General features: G+C 43.3%; 1 protein-coding gene across 1 annotated transcript in view; it reads right to left on the bottom strand.

The window, feature by feature from the left end:
• Window positions 1-471: 471 nt before the first annotated feature.
• LOC115412785 (thrombospondin type-1 domain-containing protein 7B-like) overlaps window positions 472-16,977 on the bottom strand; it is a 61,072-nt gene continuing 44,566 nt past the window's right edge. Inside the window, exons 8-10 of the mRNA XM_030125447.1 lie at window positions 9,817-10,014; window positions 710-723; window positions 472-606 (exon numbers count right to left, since the gene is read on the bottom strand). Coding sequence (XP_029981307.1) covers window positions 472-606; window positions 710-723; window positions 9,817-10,014 — 347 coding nt within the window. The remainder of the gene's footprint in view (window positions 607-709; window positions 724-9,816; window positions 10,015-16,977) is intronic.

Below are 16,977 nucleotides of genomic sequence, written 5' to 3' on the forward strand. Positions count from 1 at the left end.
GGGTTTTTCTTCCTCTGGTCACATGGTCCTCAGTCGTCATGGTTCCATACAGTGGTGTTGGTCCATATGCCAACACCAGGGGGGTGGAGCCAACACCAGGGGGGCGGAGCTGGGACATGTTTATGCTCTGGGACCCGTTCTACAAAAATACTGTTTCAGGCACCGCCAACGCCGGTGTCATGTGACCAAAGGCCCAAACCAGAGTAAACTGCAGTGGACTGACATCATGTGTTTGTTCACAGCATGAATCTGAGCCGTTTTAAATACATGTTTATTTACAGTTCTGGATGGAACTAAGGGCCACTATGGATCAGTCCACTGTCACCGATACCTGATCCAGATTTGACTTCTGTATCGGTGTCGATCCAGATGCAAATATCGGATTGGAGCGTTTCTCCTTAAATCAAACCTGGACGTTTTCCATGACCTTAAAATAAATCTGCACTTGAAAGACGGCTTGGGTTTGTATGTTCAGAAGGTGGGCTTTGTGTTGTGTTTATGACAGCACATCAGACTATTGGAAGCCCTCAGCTCATCCCTGCAGATACTGGAAGTCACGTCTCCCTCCCCTTCCTCTGACTCCTTCCCTGTCAAACCTTTTCTGAACTTTGGAAACAGTGAAAATGATTGAAAACAGTCAACAGAGTGTGTGCATTGAGGCGCTGCATCTCCACAGTCAGTCTAAACACTCCTGCCCACTGCCACTTACAGACTCCCACTGATCTGCACAGAGCTGAGAGCACCGGAAAATATGACTGCACAAACGGCACGGAAACTGTGCAAGTAAACAAACCAACCTGAAGCTGCTGCTGCACACAGGGACCGGTACCGACGGGCCTTCCACTCACAGCAGAGTGAACGCTTCATTTATACGACTGGGACTCTGTATGACACACTGGATGGTTTCACTGATGACTAATTAAATATGTAATATACTGTTTGATGTCTTCTTTCACAGTTGTACAGAATAATCTGGATTTTATTTGTGGAAAAAATATCACAATGGATCCAAATACAGTTGATTTTTAAAAAGCACCAAATGTCTCACATGATAACAGTTGAAAACAGTCCATATGTTGAAATCAGCTGAAATCAGGGAGAAATAAACACCAGATCAACTCTGTCCTCTGGGATCAAATCTAAACAATATATATCAGCTCAAATGTGCTCACAGCTCTTCTTTGTGTCTGTGTTCATATTAAATCAGTCTCAGTGAATCCAAAGGAACTTTGTGTTGGTAAATGACAGTTGTTCAAATGGACAGGATTTCAGTTCTGTTCAACATGTTGATGCTCATATGAACTATGTTTTCAGCTCCAAAATGAACCATTTCAGCACAATTAATGCTATATTTTCATGTCACAAATGGACAAGTTCTATTTGAACTGAAACTGAGCTGAAAAACAAATCTTCTCTTCTTTTGGATTCCCCAGTTTTTCTTCCAAGATTCTCTCCTCCATATCACATGTTTTATTTGTACAGGTTCAATCTGGAGTATGGTGCTGATCCATCCTGCTTCTGTTCCACCAATACATACATGAAGAATGGCACACAGCACTGTTTACATCAACACTTTTACAATAAGAAGCATTTTTAGACACAAAGAACAATTCTAGATTGTTCTTTCCTCTTTAGTCTGATGCTAAACTATCCAATAAATAATAGTGCTCCTAGTTTTTGCACAGGGATCATTAGTGTAAACGCTGACATGGCTGCAGAGCATCAGTATGATGGGATCCACAACAACCATGTCACATCCGGTCCTCTGACACATTTAGTGTTTTTGTGTCAGCTGGGATTGTTTTAGATCCACAATACCAACTTTATGAAGAAGAGCACAATTAGCAATAGGAAGTCTAGTAAGTTTATTCCTAATAAAGTACTGGGACTGAGCAGAGCATCATGGGTATGTCACGTCCGCCCACCAGCAAAAGTTTTCACATCCACGTGCTATTCCAAATCCAATATTTATGAAAATAGAGCTTCCACTGTCAGAGAATATCAGTAGTCTGTGCACAAATGGATTAGCATTATTTACACCACTTCTGTGACTGTAGGACAACTGTTCTGGACACAAATGGACACTCATTTGACCCCCGACGGACATTTTTAGCCGATATATATATATATGTATGTATATATATGAACCCTATTTAATTTGGTTCAGTGGCCACAGACAAATGTGGACCTGTGTAAAACATGTCAGGGTCGTTTCTTTCCCAGTTGGCACTTAATGCTCTTAACATCCATATGAATGAAAAATATTTTGCTCACAACTGACCGGGAACGAACACATGAATTCAAATTCGTGCATAACATTATATCAGTGGTGTGTACTCTGTGAGGTTTGGTTGTTGACAGATGTATTGATCTGTCAATTCCCATTTTGCATTTGTTCCCTATGAAGCTAACATCGGTTAACAAGCATTTCACTGTGATTCTTACCGATCCAGTTCTCAAACTGTAAATTCTTTTGGTTGGTCAGCACTAGCTCCTGCTCAGAGCATTCCTTGTATTAATAATAATTTAATATCTTTCTTGAATCATGTCATTGTTGCACCTTACCAACATTTGTAAAACTCAGAAATCTATTTCCTTTTTGATGTAATTCATTATTCATTTCTTTAGTTGAAAGTGAAAAGAAACAAACAGTCACTTTTTTCAAAAGATATTTTTGTGCGGAGAACACAATGAACAACTTCATATTTGTACGGCGTCAACACAATGGACAATGTGGTCTCCTACAAAACTTGGAGGGAAGGGCCTTCTGACACGCTTTACAATTCCACCTTCTCTGCAAGATGGAGGTAATATGTTCTAGTTTCATGCCCTGAAGTTATATGTTGATTGATTCACTATTTTTAAAGTTATCATTGCAGAAAGTCCGATTGTAATTTTCAACAATACAGGAAATCTGTGCACGGCCTTAAAAGACTGACAAAAAAAACGAACTAAATGGGTTAAAGGTAAAGTCAGTATTTAGTGTGACCTCTGACCCCAGGACAAGAAGCAGCAAACAGATCATGCTGCCACTTTTAATCCCCTTTGGCCAAATATAGAGTACGATTCTGTTGAAGTTTGTGGTGGAAAATTTACTTCTATACTGTTGGTACATCTTCTTTATTGCTGAGTCATTATTCATGTCATATGCCTCTGTGTGATATTTACAACTGTGTATCATCCTGACCCAAGAAGGGAGTTCTTGCCTTGATTTAAAACCCAAACACCTAAATGTCTGGATGTGCAGGTAGGTGATGGCGCCTGCACGCTAGATATGATTGAACAGGTTAGGGTTAAGAGGTCACCATGACCTCTTCCCCATGGAATGGGAAGGAATGGTATGGAGTGGTACGATGGATGTATGGGGATGACATCATGGTCGAGGGGGTTGGATTTTGGGTCTATATACTCTGTAGTATTCTCATGTTTAATCAGACTTCACTTGCAGGAGCTCCTCTGTCAATGACTTCTCAATAAATGCATTTATTTCACCTCTAACTTTCTCTCCTCCTCTCGTGTGGTTGTCAGCTGAACATTTTCCACAACAAATTACTGCCCTTTAACTGACATTCAGACTGTCTTTGTGTAAATGTGGTGCAGAAATCTTAATGCATCTATCTGAATATGTGATTAAATTGTGAACGGACAGACAGACGGACAGACAACCCAAACTATTACAATACCCCCTTCAGCCCAAGGGGTAAGAATCAGAAAGTCATTTATTTGTTCAGGTTATTCATTTTTTATTGTGAGAATAGTCTGTGATTGTAAAATATTTTCCTGATGCTATTTGACACCCTTGACTGTGAATATCTTTCAGTGTAATAAATTCATGCTGTGGGCCAGACTGGACCCTTCGGTAGGAATGGGAATCGAGAACCAGTTCTTTTTTGAGAACCGGATCCCTGTCGCTCGATTCCTTGGAATCGTCTGCCTGCCTGCTTAACGATTCTGCTTATCGATTCTGCCTTCGTTGTGCATGTGCGATGACGTCATGCCTACGCTGCATTGTTTTGGTCAGAACTAGACAACAATGGAGTTAAGGCAGAAACGGTCCAGACAGACCACACCAGGTCCAAACAGACCACACCAGGTCTAAACAGACCACATCAGGTCCAAACAGACCACACCAGGTCCAAACAGACCACATCAGGTCCAAACAGACCCACCAGGTCCAACAGACCACACCAGTCCAAACAGACCACACCAGGTCCTAAAAGACACACCAGGTCCAAACAGACCACACCCAGGTCTAAACGACCACACCAGGTCTAAACAGACCACACCAGGTCCAAACAGACCACACCAGGTCCAAACAGACCACACCAGGTCTAAACAGACCACACAGGTCTACACAGACCACACCAGGTCCAGACCAGACCACACCAGGTCTAAACAGACCACACCAGGTCCAACAGACCACACCAGGTCTAAACAGACCACACCAGGTCTAAACAGACCCACACCAGGTCTAAACAGACCACACCAGGTCCAAACAGACCCACAACAGGTCTAAACAGACCACACCAGGTCCAAACAGACCCACACCAGGTCCTACACAGACCACACCAGGTCCAAACAGGACACACACCGGTCTAAACCAGACCACACCAGGTCCCAACAGACCACACCAGGTCCAAACAGACCACACCAGGTCCTAAACAGACCACACCAGTCTAAACAGACCACACCAGGTCTAAACAGACCACACCAGGTCAAACAGACCACACCAGGTCCTAAACAGGAACAGGAACAACCACTACAGGTCTACAACCAGGTCTACACAGACACCCAGGTCCAGACAGACCACACCAGGTCTAAACAGACCACACCAGGTCCAAACAGACCACACCAGGTCTAAACAGACCACACCAGGTCTAAACAGACCACACCAGGTCTAAACAGACCACACCAGGTCCAAACAGACCCACACCAGGTCTAAACAGACCACACCAGGTCCAAACAGACCACACCAGGTCTACACAGACCACACCAGGTCCAAACAGACCACACCAGGTCTAAACAGACCACACCAGGTCCAAACAGACCACACCAGGTCCAAACAGACCACACCAGGTCCAGTTGAACTCTGTCAAAGCTTCCATTTCTTCTAAAGGTGGACTCCCTCCAGTCTGCTCAAACATTCGTCCACATGTGATTCATTTGATTCTCTACTCAGCGGTGCTTGTGAATCTAGTGTCAGAGTGAACACCAGGCCGTCATCTGGGCCCAGTTCTGGTTCCGGTGTGGGAAACAAACATCGTACCCAAATACAGGCTTCTGAAGGAAGGGGAAAGGAAATGACTTTCACTGTACCCCCCCACCCCCCAACCGAGCCCGGCATCATCTGTTCTTATTATTTGTTCATACTGCATGTTTTATTTTCTGTGCAGATGGAATTATAAAAGACAGTTAACACAAACACCCAAAGAGAATCGATAAGAGAATCGATAATGGAATCGGATCAATAAGCAAAATCGATAATGGAATCGGAATCATTAAATTCTTATTGATTCCCATCCCTACCCTTTGACCAGCCGGTTTTGGCCCCTGGTCCGTATGTTTGACACCCCTGGATCAGACAAAGGTTCCATTATTGAGTGGATTTTCTACACATGCAGGTGGACTTCTGGTTCCCTGTCAGAGCACATGGACTACAATGAACTGGAAGGGAATTATGGGACTTTACTCAGTTTAACCCAAAAAAAAATACGATCAAACACTGCAGCTTTGACCCTTTCATGCATGAATTATCAGAACCTTAGTCCATATTTTTTCTTGAGTGATTTTTTCCCCCTCTTCAGGCATGAAAAAAAAAATGCAATTGATATTTTTATGACCCTATTTTTCATGGAGTTACAAAAATGTCCACTCAGCTGGACCCCATGCATTTGATTTTTGAAGAAAAGAAACATGTATTTAAAACGCATGATCAGAAAGTGATAAACTGTGAAAACCATGAAATAAAAACATCTTTAAAGTCACTGATGCCGTTTTATCACATTTTATCATACTCTAACACTAGTTGTTACTCAATTCATGGAGATAATATGCAAAAAAAAAAACAAAAACTTTTTGATTAAGAAACTGTTAATTACAGTCTAATAACAATTAGCAATTGATGTACACTAAAACATATTACTGCAGATCAGGTTTATCAAGAACAGCAAAGTTATTTTTTCCATTTTATTTATTTATTTAGACAGGGACAAAGCACAACATACATTAACCTTAACCAGGACAGCTGTAGTGTTCCAGGTTCTAACACTAGTGCTCATTTCCACCTGTAGTCCCTGAACAGGCTGATGTTAGCATTAAAAAACAGACTTTAAGAAAAACTACAAAACAGTAAAAAAAAAAAAAAAAAAAAAAAAAGCCTTTCTATAGCTCCATCTATCTAAATATTCATTCCCATCCAACCATTCACTCTTATTCATCCCACTGCAGTCTGTCACACACATTAATGGTATGAATTACAATTAAGGAATATTATGGGATGGTGCATAAGTGTCCACTGTTTCAGCTGATATCAAACTAAGACAGCAAAACCCATGAATATACAAGAGAACAGCTGTAAAATAACTGTCCACCGGAGTGACCAGTATGCATGAAAGGGTTAATGTGTGTTCATATTGGTATCGTCACCCACATGGCATCAGATCAGCAAAACATGAGCTTTTTGGACAAAAGTCCAGCTCTCCAAATGGAGTGGAGTGTCACCTTTCTTCAGCCTCTTCATACCCTTTCTGCCTCATTCACCCGCAGGGATCATGAGATGAGACATGGGTTTGGAGACGGCCAGGTCAACACGCAATTTGCTGCAATATCTCATTTTTACAGTGCAATCTGAGTTTTTATGTTTCTGCTTCTTTTTTTTAAAATAAGAGCTGTTTTTGTATAATTCTTGCAGTGTTTATGGGAACACAAGTAGAGAAGTAAAGCACCACCTCCGCAGACTTCAGCCCAGTTTAGAGGAGCTTCTGCATAAATTTGATTTATTTCAGCATCTTTATAATTTCGACTTGTATATGAGCAGAGAGGGAGCGCTCGACTGTGCAGCTGGTCTGACTGTGCACACAGACGGGCAATTAGCAGCAACTCCTTGAGGTCAACTAAAAAAAAACCACAGAAAAAATTCAAAGCGTGTGTTATTTGTGAAAGGGCTTGGCCTGGATGTGTCACTGCAGTAGTGGCGGGGTCAGCGACATATTTACATAATTTTCTTCTATCCGTTCATTTTATTAGACAAAAACATCGGAACATAATTTGTATTTCCTTTGTGCACAAATGACGAGCAGCCCCCCCCAGCCCCTTACAGGAGTTGCATCACGGACCAACTTGGCCCTGACACTGTTTTGACTATGTGTGAAACTAGCTCCGTGTGTTTGCTAAGTCCGATAAGCCAATTAAGGAAGCAACAGCGAACAACTTGTCAACATTCACTAACAATAAATCCGCCGCAGATTATTTCATAAGCCTTTTTTCCCAAAACTCGCCAAAGCTCGCATCCTCGTTCCTCCTGTCAAAGCTCATTAGACTCTCCTGTTGGTTAATATATTTGGACCGCCACTGCCGTCCTGATAAACACGCACATGATCCATTGTGACAGAATAATAAAACACGGGCAGAAAAAGGGTGCAATTAGGTTTATAATCTATGGAGATGAGCAATTAATGCCTTGTAGGAAGCGATGATTCTGACTTTTAATCAGCCCAGTGTTTTCTGTGCCCATAAACTCAGTGACGGTCCCTCATGAATAATTCATGCTCAGTTAAAGCTGATTTCAGCCAACGTGTTGACACGGCTGAGCACAAAGGATCACATTCTACCTGAGAGTTTGAGCGTCACCAACACCACAGATAACATTATGTCTGCGGCAGTTGATTGCTCTAACACGGCATTAACCAGTTTTATTGAGCATCATACATCTAGTCTAATTATATTTAGAACAAATGCTGCAGCTCAAGGCTAAAACTTCCAAACCTTTACAAATATTAATGAGCACATAATCACAACTAACAAGAGGCAGATTAAAAAGCAAAAAATGATGTGAAGCCCATGTGTTTCTGTGTTTAGTGGCTGAATACCACCCCCGTTCAGATAGATAAATAAATAAATAAATAAATAAATGAGGCTGGGATGCTATGTGGAATGTAAATAAAAGCAGAATGGAACACAAATGTTATACACTGGAGTAAAAAGAGAAAACTGAAAAAATAGGAAACATATAGAATGTTTAAACCACTGTTTCTCAACGGGGGGGGGGGTACTGTCTACGGGGGGGGGGGGGGGTTAGTCTGCATAAGTATGAATGTTATGTCACCCCCCCCACCTCTGGAATAAGGTACGTGTCACAGCACTTACTGAACTTGAGTTATAGAACTAGGGTTATTGGACTAGGGTTATAGGACTAGGGTTATAGAACTAGGGTTATAGAACTAGGGTTATAGGACTAGGGTTATAGAACTAGGGTTATTGGACTAGGGTTACAGAACTAGGGTTATAGAACTAGGGTTATTGGACTAGGGTTATAGAACTAGGGTTATTGGACTAGGGTTATAGAACTAGGGTTATTGGACTAGGGTTATAGAACTAGGGTTATTGGACTAGGGTTATAGAACTAGGGTTATAGAACTAGGGTTATAGGACTAGGGTTATAGAACTAGGGTTATTGGACTAGGGTTATAGAACTAGGGTTATAGAACTAGGGTTATAGAACTAGGGTTATAGAACTAGGGTTATAGGACTAGGGTTATAGAACTAGGGTTATTGGACTTGCTAACTCTTTTCTTAAAATTGTACATTAACTCAGTTTAATCGTTAGCTGATTTTTTTTTTTGCTCTATTGCAAATGAAATATGGGTTCATTAGATTTGAAAGTCATTGCACAGTTTTTACTCACATCCCCACATGTTTGGACCTGGGGGGGGACGCCCCACCTTGTGTCAGTGAACTGCAGGTGGACAGTGGTTTTGGACCTGGGGGGGACGCCCCACCTTGTGTCAGTGAACTGAAGGTGGACAGTGGTTTTGGACCTGGGGGGGGGGGAGGGGACGCCCCACCTTGTGTCAGTGAACTGCAGGTGGACAGTGGTTTTGGACCTGGGGGGGGGGGGGACGCCCCACCTTGTGCCAGTGAACTGCAGGTGGACAGTGGTTTTGGACCTGGGGGGGGACGCCCCACCTTGTGTCAGTGAACTGCAGGTGGACAGTGGTTTTGGACCTGGGGGGGGACGCCCCACCTTGTGTCAGTGAACTGCAGGTGGACAGTGGTTTTGGACCTGGGGGGGGACGCCCCACCTTGTGTCAGTGAACTGCAGGTGGACAGTAGTTTTGGACCTGGGGGGGGGGGCGCCCCACCTTGTGTCAGTGAACTGCAGGTGGACAGTGGTTTTGGACCTGGGGGGGGGGCGCCCCACCTTGTGTCAGTGAACTGCAGGTGGACAGTAGTTTTGGACCTGGGGGGGGGGGGGGGGCGCCCCACCTTGTGTCAGTGAACTGCAGGTGGACAGTGGTTTTGGACCTGGGGGGGGGACGCCCCACCTTGTGTCAGTGAACTGCAGGTGGACAGTGGTTTTGGACCTGGGGGGGGGACGCCCCACCTTGTGTCAGTGAACTGCAGGTGGACAGTGGTTTTGGACCTGGGGGGGGACGCCCCACCTTGTGTCAGTGAACTGCAGGTGGACAGTGGTTTTGGACCTGGGGGGGGGACGCCCCACCTTGTGTCAGTGAACTGCAGGTGGACAGTGGTTTTGGACCTGGGGGGGGGACGCCCCACCTTGTGTCAGTGAACTGCAGGTGGACAGTGGGACAGTACCTTCAGAGTCCACACAGGTCAGGTTGTGGACTGCCCTTCCTGGACCACAGGGGCTTTGGGCTGGAACACATGGGAGCTCCTCCACATGCCACTGGTAACAGACCGGCTCCTCACAGGGGACGGACTCCACCAGATGGGGGCAGGTCTGTGGAGGACTGCTGGACACCCATAACACCTGCCGTCTCCTTAGCCGGAAACCTGACGTCAAAAAGAAAAGGACAAGTGGAAAAACACTCCCACTCCAGAATACGCAGACACATAAAGGGTTTGAAATAAAGCAGGTGGAACAGGAAGCATGTGACCTGACGCAAAAACACCTGTTCAGCACCTGCAGCACCCGAAAAAACCACAGAAACCCACCACAGCTTTGGATATGGCAGCACACAAGTCCACATATTTACAGAATAAAGCGGTAATTTAAAAACAGGTGGAAAAATATCCTCATTTACCAGAATACAGTCGTCCCCATTGGTGGGCGGGGCTAATAGTCTCAGTATTTGGTGGGCGGGGCTAACAGTCTCAGTATTTGGTGGGCGGGGCTGATAGTCTCAGTATTTGGTGGGCGGGGCTAATAGTCTCAGTATTTGGTGGGCGGGGCTGATAGTCTCAGTATTTGGTGGGCGGGGCTAATAGTCTCAGTATTTGGTGGGCGGGGCTAATAGTCTCAGTATTTGGTGGGCGGGGCTGATAGTCTCAGTATTTGGTGGGCGGGGCTAATAGTCTCAGTATTTGGTGGGCGGGGCTAATAGTCTCAGTATTTGGTGGGCGGGGCTAATAGTCTCAGTATTTGGTGGGCGGGGCTAATAGTCTCAGTATTTGGTGGGTGGGGCTGATAGTCTCAGTATTTGGTGGGTGGGGCTGATAGTCTCAGTATTTGGCCTTTGTGTTTCAACCCTAAATGAAAGTAAAACCTCACAGAATGTTCACAGTTCTCCATTATCAGACCAGTGGGGACGACTGTATTCTGGAAATGATGATATTTTTCCACCTGTTTTTAAATTATGATGTTATTCTTACAATATTATGGCTTTATTCAGGAAATATGATGACTTTAATCTCAAAATATTACAACTTCATTCTTGTAAAATTATAACTCTCTGTATTCGACTTTTTTCTCATAAAATTATGGGTTTTATCTGGATGTTTTACGACTTTATTCTCGTAGTGACAGGTGGTTTTATTTTCTTCTGGCCCTAATACACTGTCGTTGCAGTCAAATGAAGAGTGAAAAAAGAAAAAGTTTCAGAGGAAAAAAAGAGAGCAGTTTCGAAGCACAAAGGACTTAGAAGTATGTGTTGAAGTGTTGCCCGTTTCAGTGTCAGGTCAGTATAAGATGAATCCGTGTACAACACCACAGAGTTAAAATACAGCTGATACGAGATGATTCCGTATAAATGAAGTGACTTTATTATTCATCGGTCTGAAAATCAAAGATCCTTGTAAGTCAGTGAGATATTTTCAGATGAAGCAAGGTTCACATCTATTTATCTGACTTCATTTTCCTCCGTTGTGTTCAGAAGTACTAAAGATGAGAACAGGAATAAAAACACATTCAGATTCAATTCATACTGAATATATAGATTTAGAAATCAGCAATAAAGCCCTGGAAAGGTTTGATTTAAAGGTGGTTTGGATGAAAAGCAAAGGCAAAGCCTTCAGTCTGACTCACACCCACTAACACAGAAAGACCCACAGGTTTCCTCTATGTCTGACCTTTTCCTAAGTGATTTACCACCCTTTATTCCAATGTTATCCTCTTTAGTTTGAGCTTTTTCTGTGGAAATCCTGTATTTTCCTATATTTAATTCACTGATCATGTAGATGTTCATTCAAACTCAGAGTAAATTCAAAGGTTCTTCTGTCAGAAACAGATCCAACTGAATAAACAGTGTCTGTTTCAGTCCAGTCTGTCCTGAACTGAACACAAACCCAGTGTGTCCATCCACTGGCACTGATCCAACTGCATGGGTTTGACTGGAGAAGCAATGTTGGAGAAGATGACGGGGTTAAAGGTGGACGTTTGGGTCTGTAAGGGTTAAAGGTGGACGTTTGGGTCTGTAAGGGTTAAAGGAGGACGTTTGGGTCTGTAAGGGTTAAAGGTGGACGTTTGGGTCTTTAAGGGTTAAAGGTGGACGTTTGGGTCTGTAAGGGTTAAAGGTGGACGTTTGGGTCTGTAAGGGTTAAAGGTGGACGTTTGGGTCTGTAAGGGTTAAAGGTGGACGTTTGGGTCTTTAAGGGTTAAAGGTGGACGTTTGGGTCTGTAAGGGTTAAAGGAGGACGTTTGGGTCTTTAAGGGTTAAAGGTGGACGTTTGGGTCTGTAAGGGTTAAAGGTGGACGTTTGGGTCTGTAAGGGTTAAAGGTGGACGTTTGGGTCTTTAAGGGTTAAAGGTGGACGTTTGGGTCTGTAAGGGTTAAAGGAGGACGTTTGGGTCTTTAAGGGTTAAAGGTGGACGTTTGGGTCTGTAAGGGTTAAAGGAGGACGTTTGGGTCTTTAAGGGTTAAAGGTGGACGTTTGGGTCTGTAAGGGTTAAAGGTGGACGTTTGGGTCTGTAAGGGTTAAAGGTGGACGTTTGGGTCTGTAAGGGTTAAAGGTGGACGTTTGGGTCTGTAAGGGTTAAAGGAGGACGTTTGGGTCTGTAAGGGTTAAAGGTGGACGTTTGGGTCTGTAAGGGTTAAAGGTGGACGTTTGGGTCTTTAAGGGTTAAAGGTGGACGTTTGGGTCTTTAAGGGTTAAAGGTGGACGTTTGGGTCTGTAAGGGTTAAAGGTGGACGTTTGGGTGTTTAAGGGTTAAAGGTGGACGTTTGGGTCTGTAAGGGTTAAAGGTGGACGTTTGGGTCTGTAAGGGTTAAAGGTGGACGTTTGGGTCTTTAAGGGTTAAAGGTGGACGTTTGGGTCTGTAAGGGTTAAAGGTGGACGTTTGGGTCTGTAAGGGTTAAAGGTGGACGTTTGGGTCTGTAAGGGTTAAAGGTGGACGTTTGGGTCTTTAAGGGTTAAAGGTGGACGTTTGGGTCTTTAAGGGTTAAAGGTGGACGTTTGGGTCTGTAAGGGTTAAAGGAGGACGTTTGGGTCTGTAAGGGTTAAAGGTGGACGTTTGGGTCTTTAAGGGTTAAAGGTGGACGTTTGGGTCTTTAAGGGTTAAAGGTGGACGTTTGGGTCTGTAAGGGTTAAAGGTGGTCGTTTGGGTCTTTAAGGGTTAAAGGTGGACGTTTGGGTCTTTAAGGGTTAAAGGTGGACGTTTGGGTCTGTAAGGGTTAAAGGTGGACGTTTGGGTTTTAAGGGTTAAAGGTGGACGTTTGGGTCTGTAAGGGTTAAAGGTGGACGTTTGGGTCTGTAAGGGTTAAAGGAGGACGTTTGGGTCTTTAAGGGTTAAAGGTGGACGTTTGGGTCTTTAAGGGTTAAAGGTGGACGTTTGGGTCTGTAAGGGTTAAAGGTGGACGTTTGGGTCTGTAAGGGTTAAAGGTGGACGTTTGGGTCTGTAAGGGTTAAAGGTGGACGTTTGGGTCTGTAAGGGTTAAAGGTGGACGTTTGGGTTTTTAAGGGTTAAAGGTGGACGTTTGGGTCTGTAAGGGTTAAAGGTGGACGTTTGGGTCTGTAAGGGTTAAAGGAGGACGTTTGGGTCTTTAAGGGTTAAAGGTGGACGTTGGGTCTTTAAGGGTTAAAGGTGGACGTTTGGGTCTGTAAGGGTTAAAGGTGGACGTTTGGGTTTTTAAGGGTTAAAGGTGGACGTTTGGGTCTGTAAGGGTTAAAGGTGGACGTTTGGGTCTGTAAGGGTTAAAGGAGGACGTTTGGGTCTTTAAGGGTTAAAGGTGGACGTTTGGGTCTTTAAGGGTTAAAGGTGGACGTTTGGGTCTGTAAGGGTTAAAGGTGGACGTTTGGGTCTGTAAGGGTTAAAGGTGGACGTTTGGGTTTTTAAGGGTTAAAGGTGGACGTTTGGGTCTGTAAGGGTTAAAGGTGGACGTTTGGGTCTGTAAGGGTTAAAGGAGGACGTTTGGGTCTTTAAGGGTTAAAGGAGGACGTTTGGGTCTTTAAAGGGTCTTTAAGGGTTAATGTGATATTAAATTAATTTAAATTTCACACTAACCTGGTGTGAAATCCACGTAGTCTTACTCAGACTTTGCAGGTAAACATAAAAAGCATGTGTGTGGTCCAGAACTGTGATAATTATAGAATGGGGTTCATCCGTTAATCGTGTTGAGTTCAAAGACATGCGGTTAATTCAGCGGTAGATTAAAGATGAACAGATTGGATATGAGGAGTTTCAGACACAACAGCTGAGCTTACTGTGACAAAAGTCAATGAAAATACGGACAACTGAAATGAGATCCAACCTTTTTTCTAAAACTGTCATAAAAATAATCCAAACCTCTTCTGGACCTGCAGACCCCCTGGGACCGCTTTGTTCATTTCTAATCTAAGTCCATCCAGTAAATGGAACCCAACGATCATGTGTTTTAGATTTCATTTGATCAAACTGATTGTGTTTCAGCTGTTGGTTTCATGATTCATTGGTTTTTAATGAGTTGTTAGATGAAATTAAAAAGGTGTAATGATGACTCACTGTCAGATTTCCATCTTTGACATGATCAGACAGATGGACATGACGTCCACATGTCTGAAATGGGACAAATCTGCATTTAGTAGTTTTCCAAAAGCACAGCGTTTTCACTTCACTTTCACAGATGGTCCATGGATGAGGAGGTTCTGTTCAGAGAAGGAGGTTCTGTTCAGAGGAGGAGGTTCTGTTCAGAGGAGGAGGTTCTGTTCAGAGGAGGAGGTTCTGATCAGAGAAGGAGGTTCTGTTCAGAGGAGGAGGTTCTGATCAGAGAAGGAGGTTCTGTTCAGAGGAAGAGGTTCTGATCAGAGGAGGAGGTTCTGTTCAGAGGAGGAGGTTCTGTTCAGAGGAGGAGGTTCTGATCAGAGAAGGAGGTTCTGTTCAGAGGAAGAGGTTCTGATCAGAGGAGGAGGTTCTGTTCAGAGGAGGAGGTTCTGTTCAGAGAAGGAGGTTCTGATCAGAGGAGGAGGTTCTGTTCAGAGGAGGAGGTTCTGATCAGAGAAGGAGGTTCTGTTCAGAGGAAGAGGTTCTGATCAGAGGAGGAGGTTCTGTTCAGAGGAGGAGGTTCTGATCAGAGAAGGAGGTTCTGTTCAGAGGAGGAGGTTCTGTTCAGACAGAGGAGGAGGTTCTGATCAGAGAAGGAGGTTCTGTTCAGAGGAGGAGGTTCTGTTCAGACAGAGCAGATGTCTGAAGATCCACCAGTGGAACTGAGCTTCTAACATGGAGTTATAGTTTATTATTCTTATTATTATTTTTATATTACTTATTACCCATATATATTAGTTAGGACCACTATTACTGTTATCACTTTATTAAATCTTTTATCCTGTCACTATATCACAAGCAGAATCAGAACACTTTATTTAATCCCAGAGGGAAATATTGGGCATTACAGTCGCTCCAATAATAAAGAACTATTGTTATAATCTGCACTATATATATATATATATATATATATATATATATATATATATATATATATACACACACACACACACACACACACACACACACACACACACATATATATACATATATATACACATATATATATATGGGTTTAGGGACTACAGATGTAATATTTCCAGCTGCAGTTGCTGTAGATCTGTAGATGTTCATTAATATTCACTGTTTATTTTTGTAAACACATAAATAAACATGTGATGGAGTGACAGATGATGGGTTACATCAGGGGTGTCACCCAGCCCGCCACAGAGTTCAATCCAGCCTGTGGAATAAATGTCTGAAATGCCAAACTTCCACTGAACATATAAACAGAACTTAGTTTAAGGAGTCCAGATCATTTCAGTTCAGGTTCCACATTCAGCCCAAAGTCCATGTGAAGTGGTTCAGATCAGCACAATATTATTCAAATGACCAATAAATAATGACAACTGCAGATGGTTCTATTTCTTTTGGTATAAAAAGAACAATTACATGAAAATGTCAGGTTTATGTTTATGTTTATTCAGTCATCCATTATATAGAAAATACAAATGAGACTCATTTTAATTCAACTGACTGAATTCAGGTGACATAGAACAGGTTTAGGCAGACGATAAATGTTTATATTGGCCTCAGCTCCATCCAAATCTAAAACAGTTTTAGGTCCCAGTCAAAACCAGTCCCACTGACGTCCATCAAATATCTGGAATTTACCTCTGCTATGAATTTAAACTGGGTGACAGTTTTTGAGAAGAAGGTTCTGGAAAAAGTTTACAGACGGACCAACAACAGCTGACACCAATAGTCCATCAGACCTTCATAAATAGAGAAGTGTGCAATAGAAATCTGTGCAAATGAGTGCATGTTTGTGCATGTGGATGAGTACAGGAACAGCTGATAGAATGGACCCGGTTCAGCCTGGAATCCAACCAACGCTGGGGTCCAGTTTGAAGGAATTCCATCAAACTGTTCCTGAGATCTGACGTTCACATGAATCAGACAGACATATGAGAGGACGGACGGACAGATGGACAGACAGATGGACGGTCAGACAGACAGACAGATGGACAGACAGATAGACAGACAGATAGACAGATGGACAGACAGATGGACAGACAGATAGATGGTCAGATAGACGGACAGACAGATGGACAGTCAGACAGACAGATGGACAGACGGACAGACAGATGGATGGTCAGACAGATGGACAGATAGACAGATGGACGGTCAGACAGATAGACGGTCAGACAGATGGACGGTCAGACAGATGGACAGATGGACAACCCAGACACACACCAGCTCTGGCACCGAGGCATAAAAATGACAAAACAGAGAAGGTTAGATGATGGAAATAATGGGTGAAAAACACAGTACAAGAGCAGCTGCTTAAAAATGGTGGAATGTGACTGATTGGGGTCAAGTTCCAGGAGTTGGAGAGACTTTCCCAGTGACACCTGTCCCTCCAATTACTGAGCTTCACTGTGTTTCCGCTGCTGCTGCTGTTTCTGTTTCTAATTTGGGGTTTTCCTGCTGAGGTGCAACGACTCCTACTGTACACCTGTCGGAGCACCACTCAAATAAAGAGTCAAATAAAGAGTCAAATAAAGATTGAAATAAAGAGTCAAATAAAGACTGAAATAAAGAGTCAAATAAAGATTGAAA

This window comes from Sphaeramia orbicularis, chromosome 21 (genome assembly GCF_902148855.1).
Source record: "Sphaeramia orbicularis chromosome 21, fSphaOr1.1, whole genome shotgun sequence".
In the NCBI taxonomy this organism is placed as follows: Eukaryota; Metazoa; Chordata; class Actinopteri; order Kurtiformes; family Apogonidae; genus Sphaeramia; species Sphaeramia orbicularis.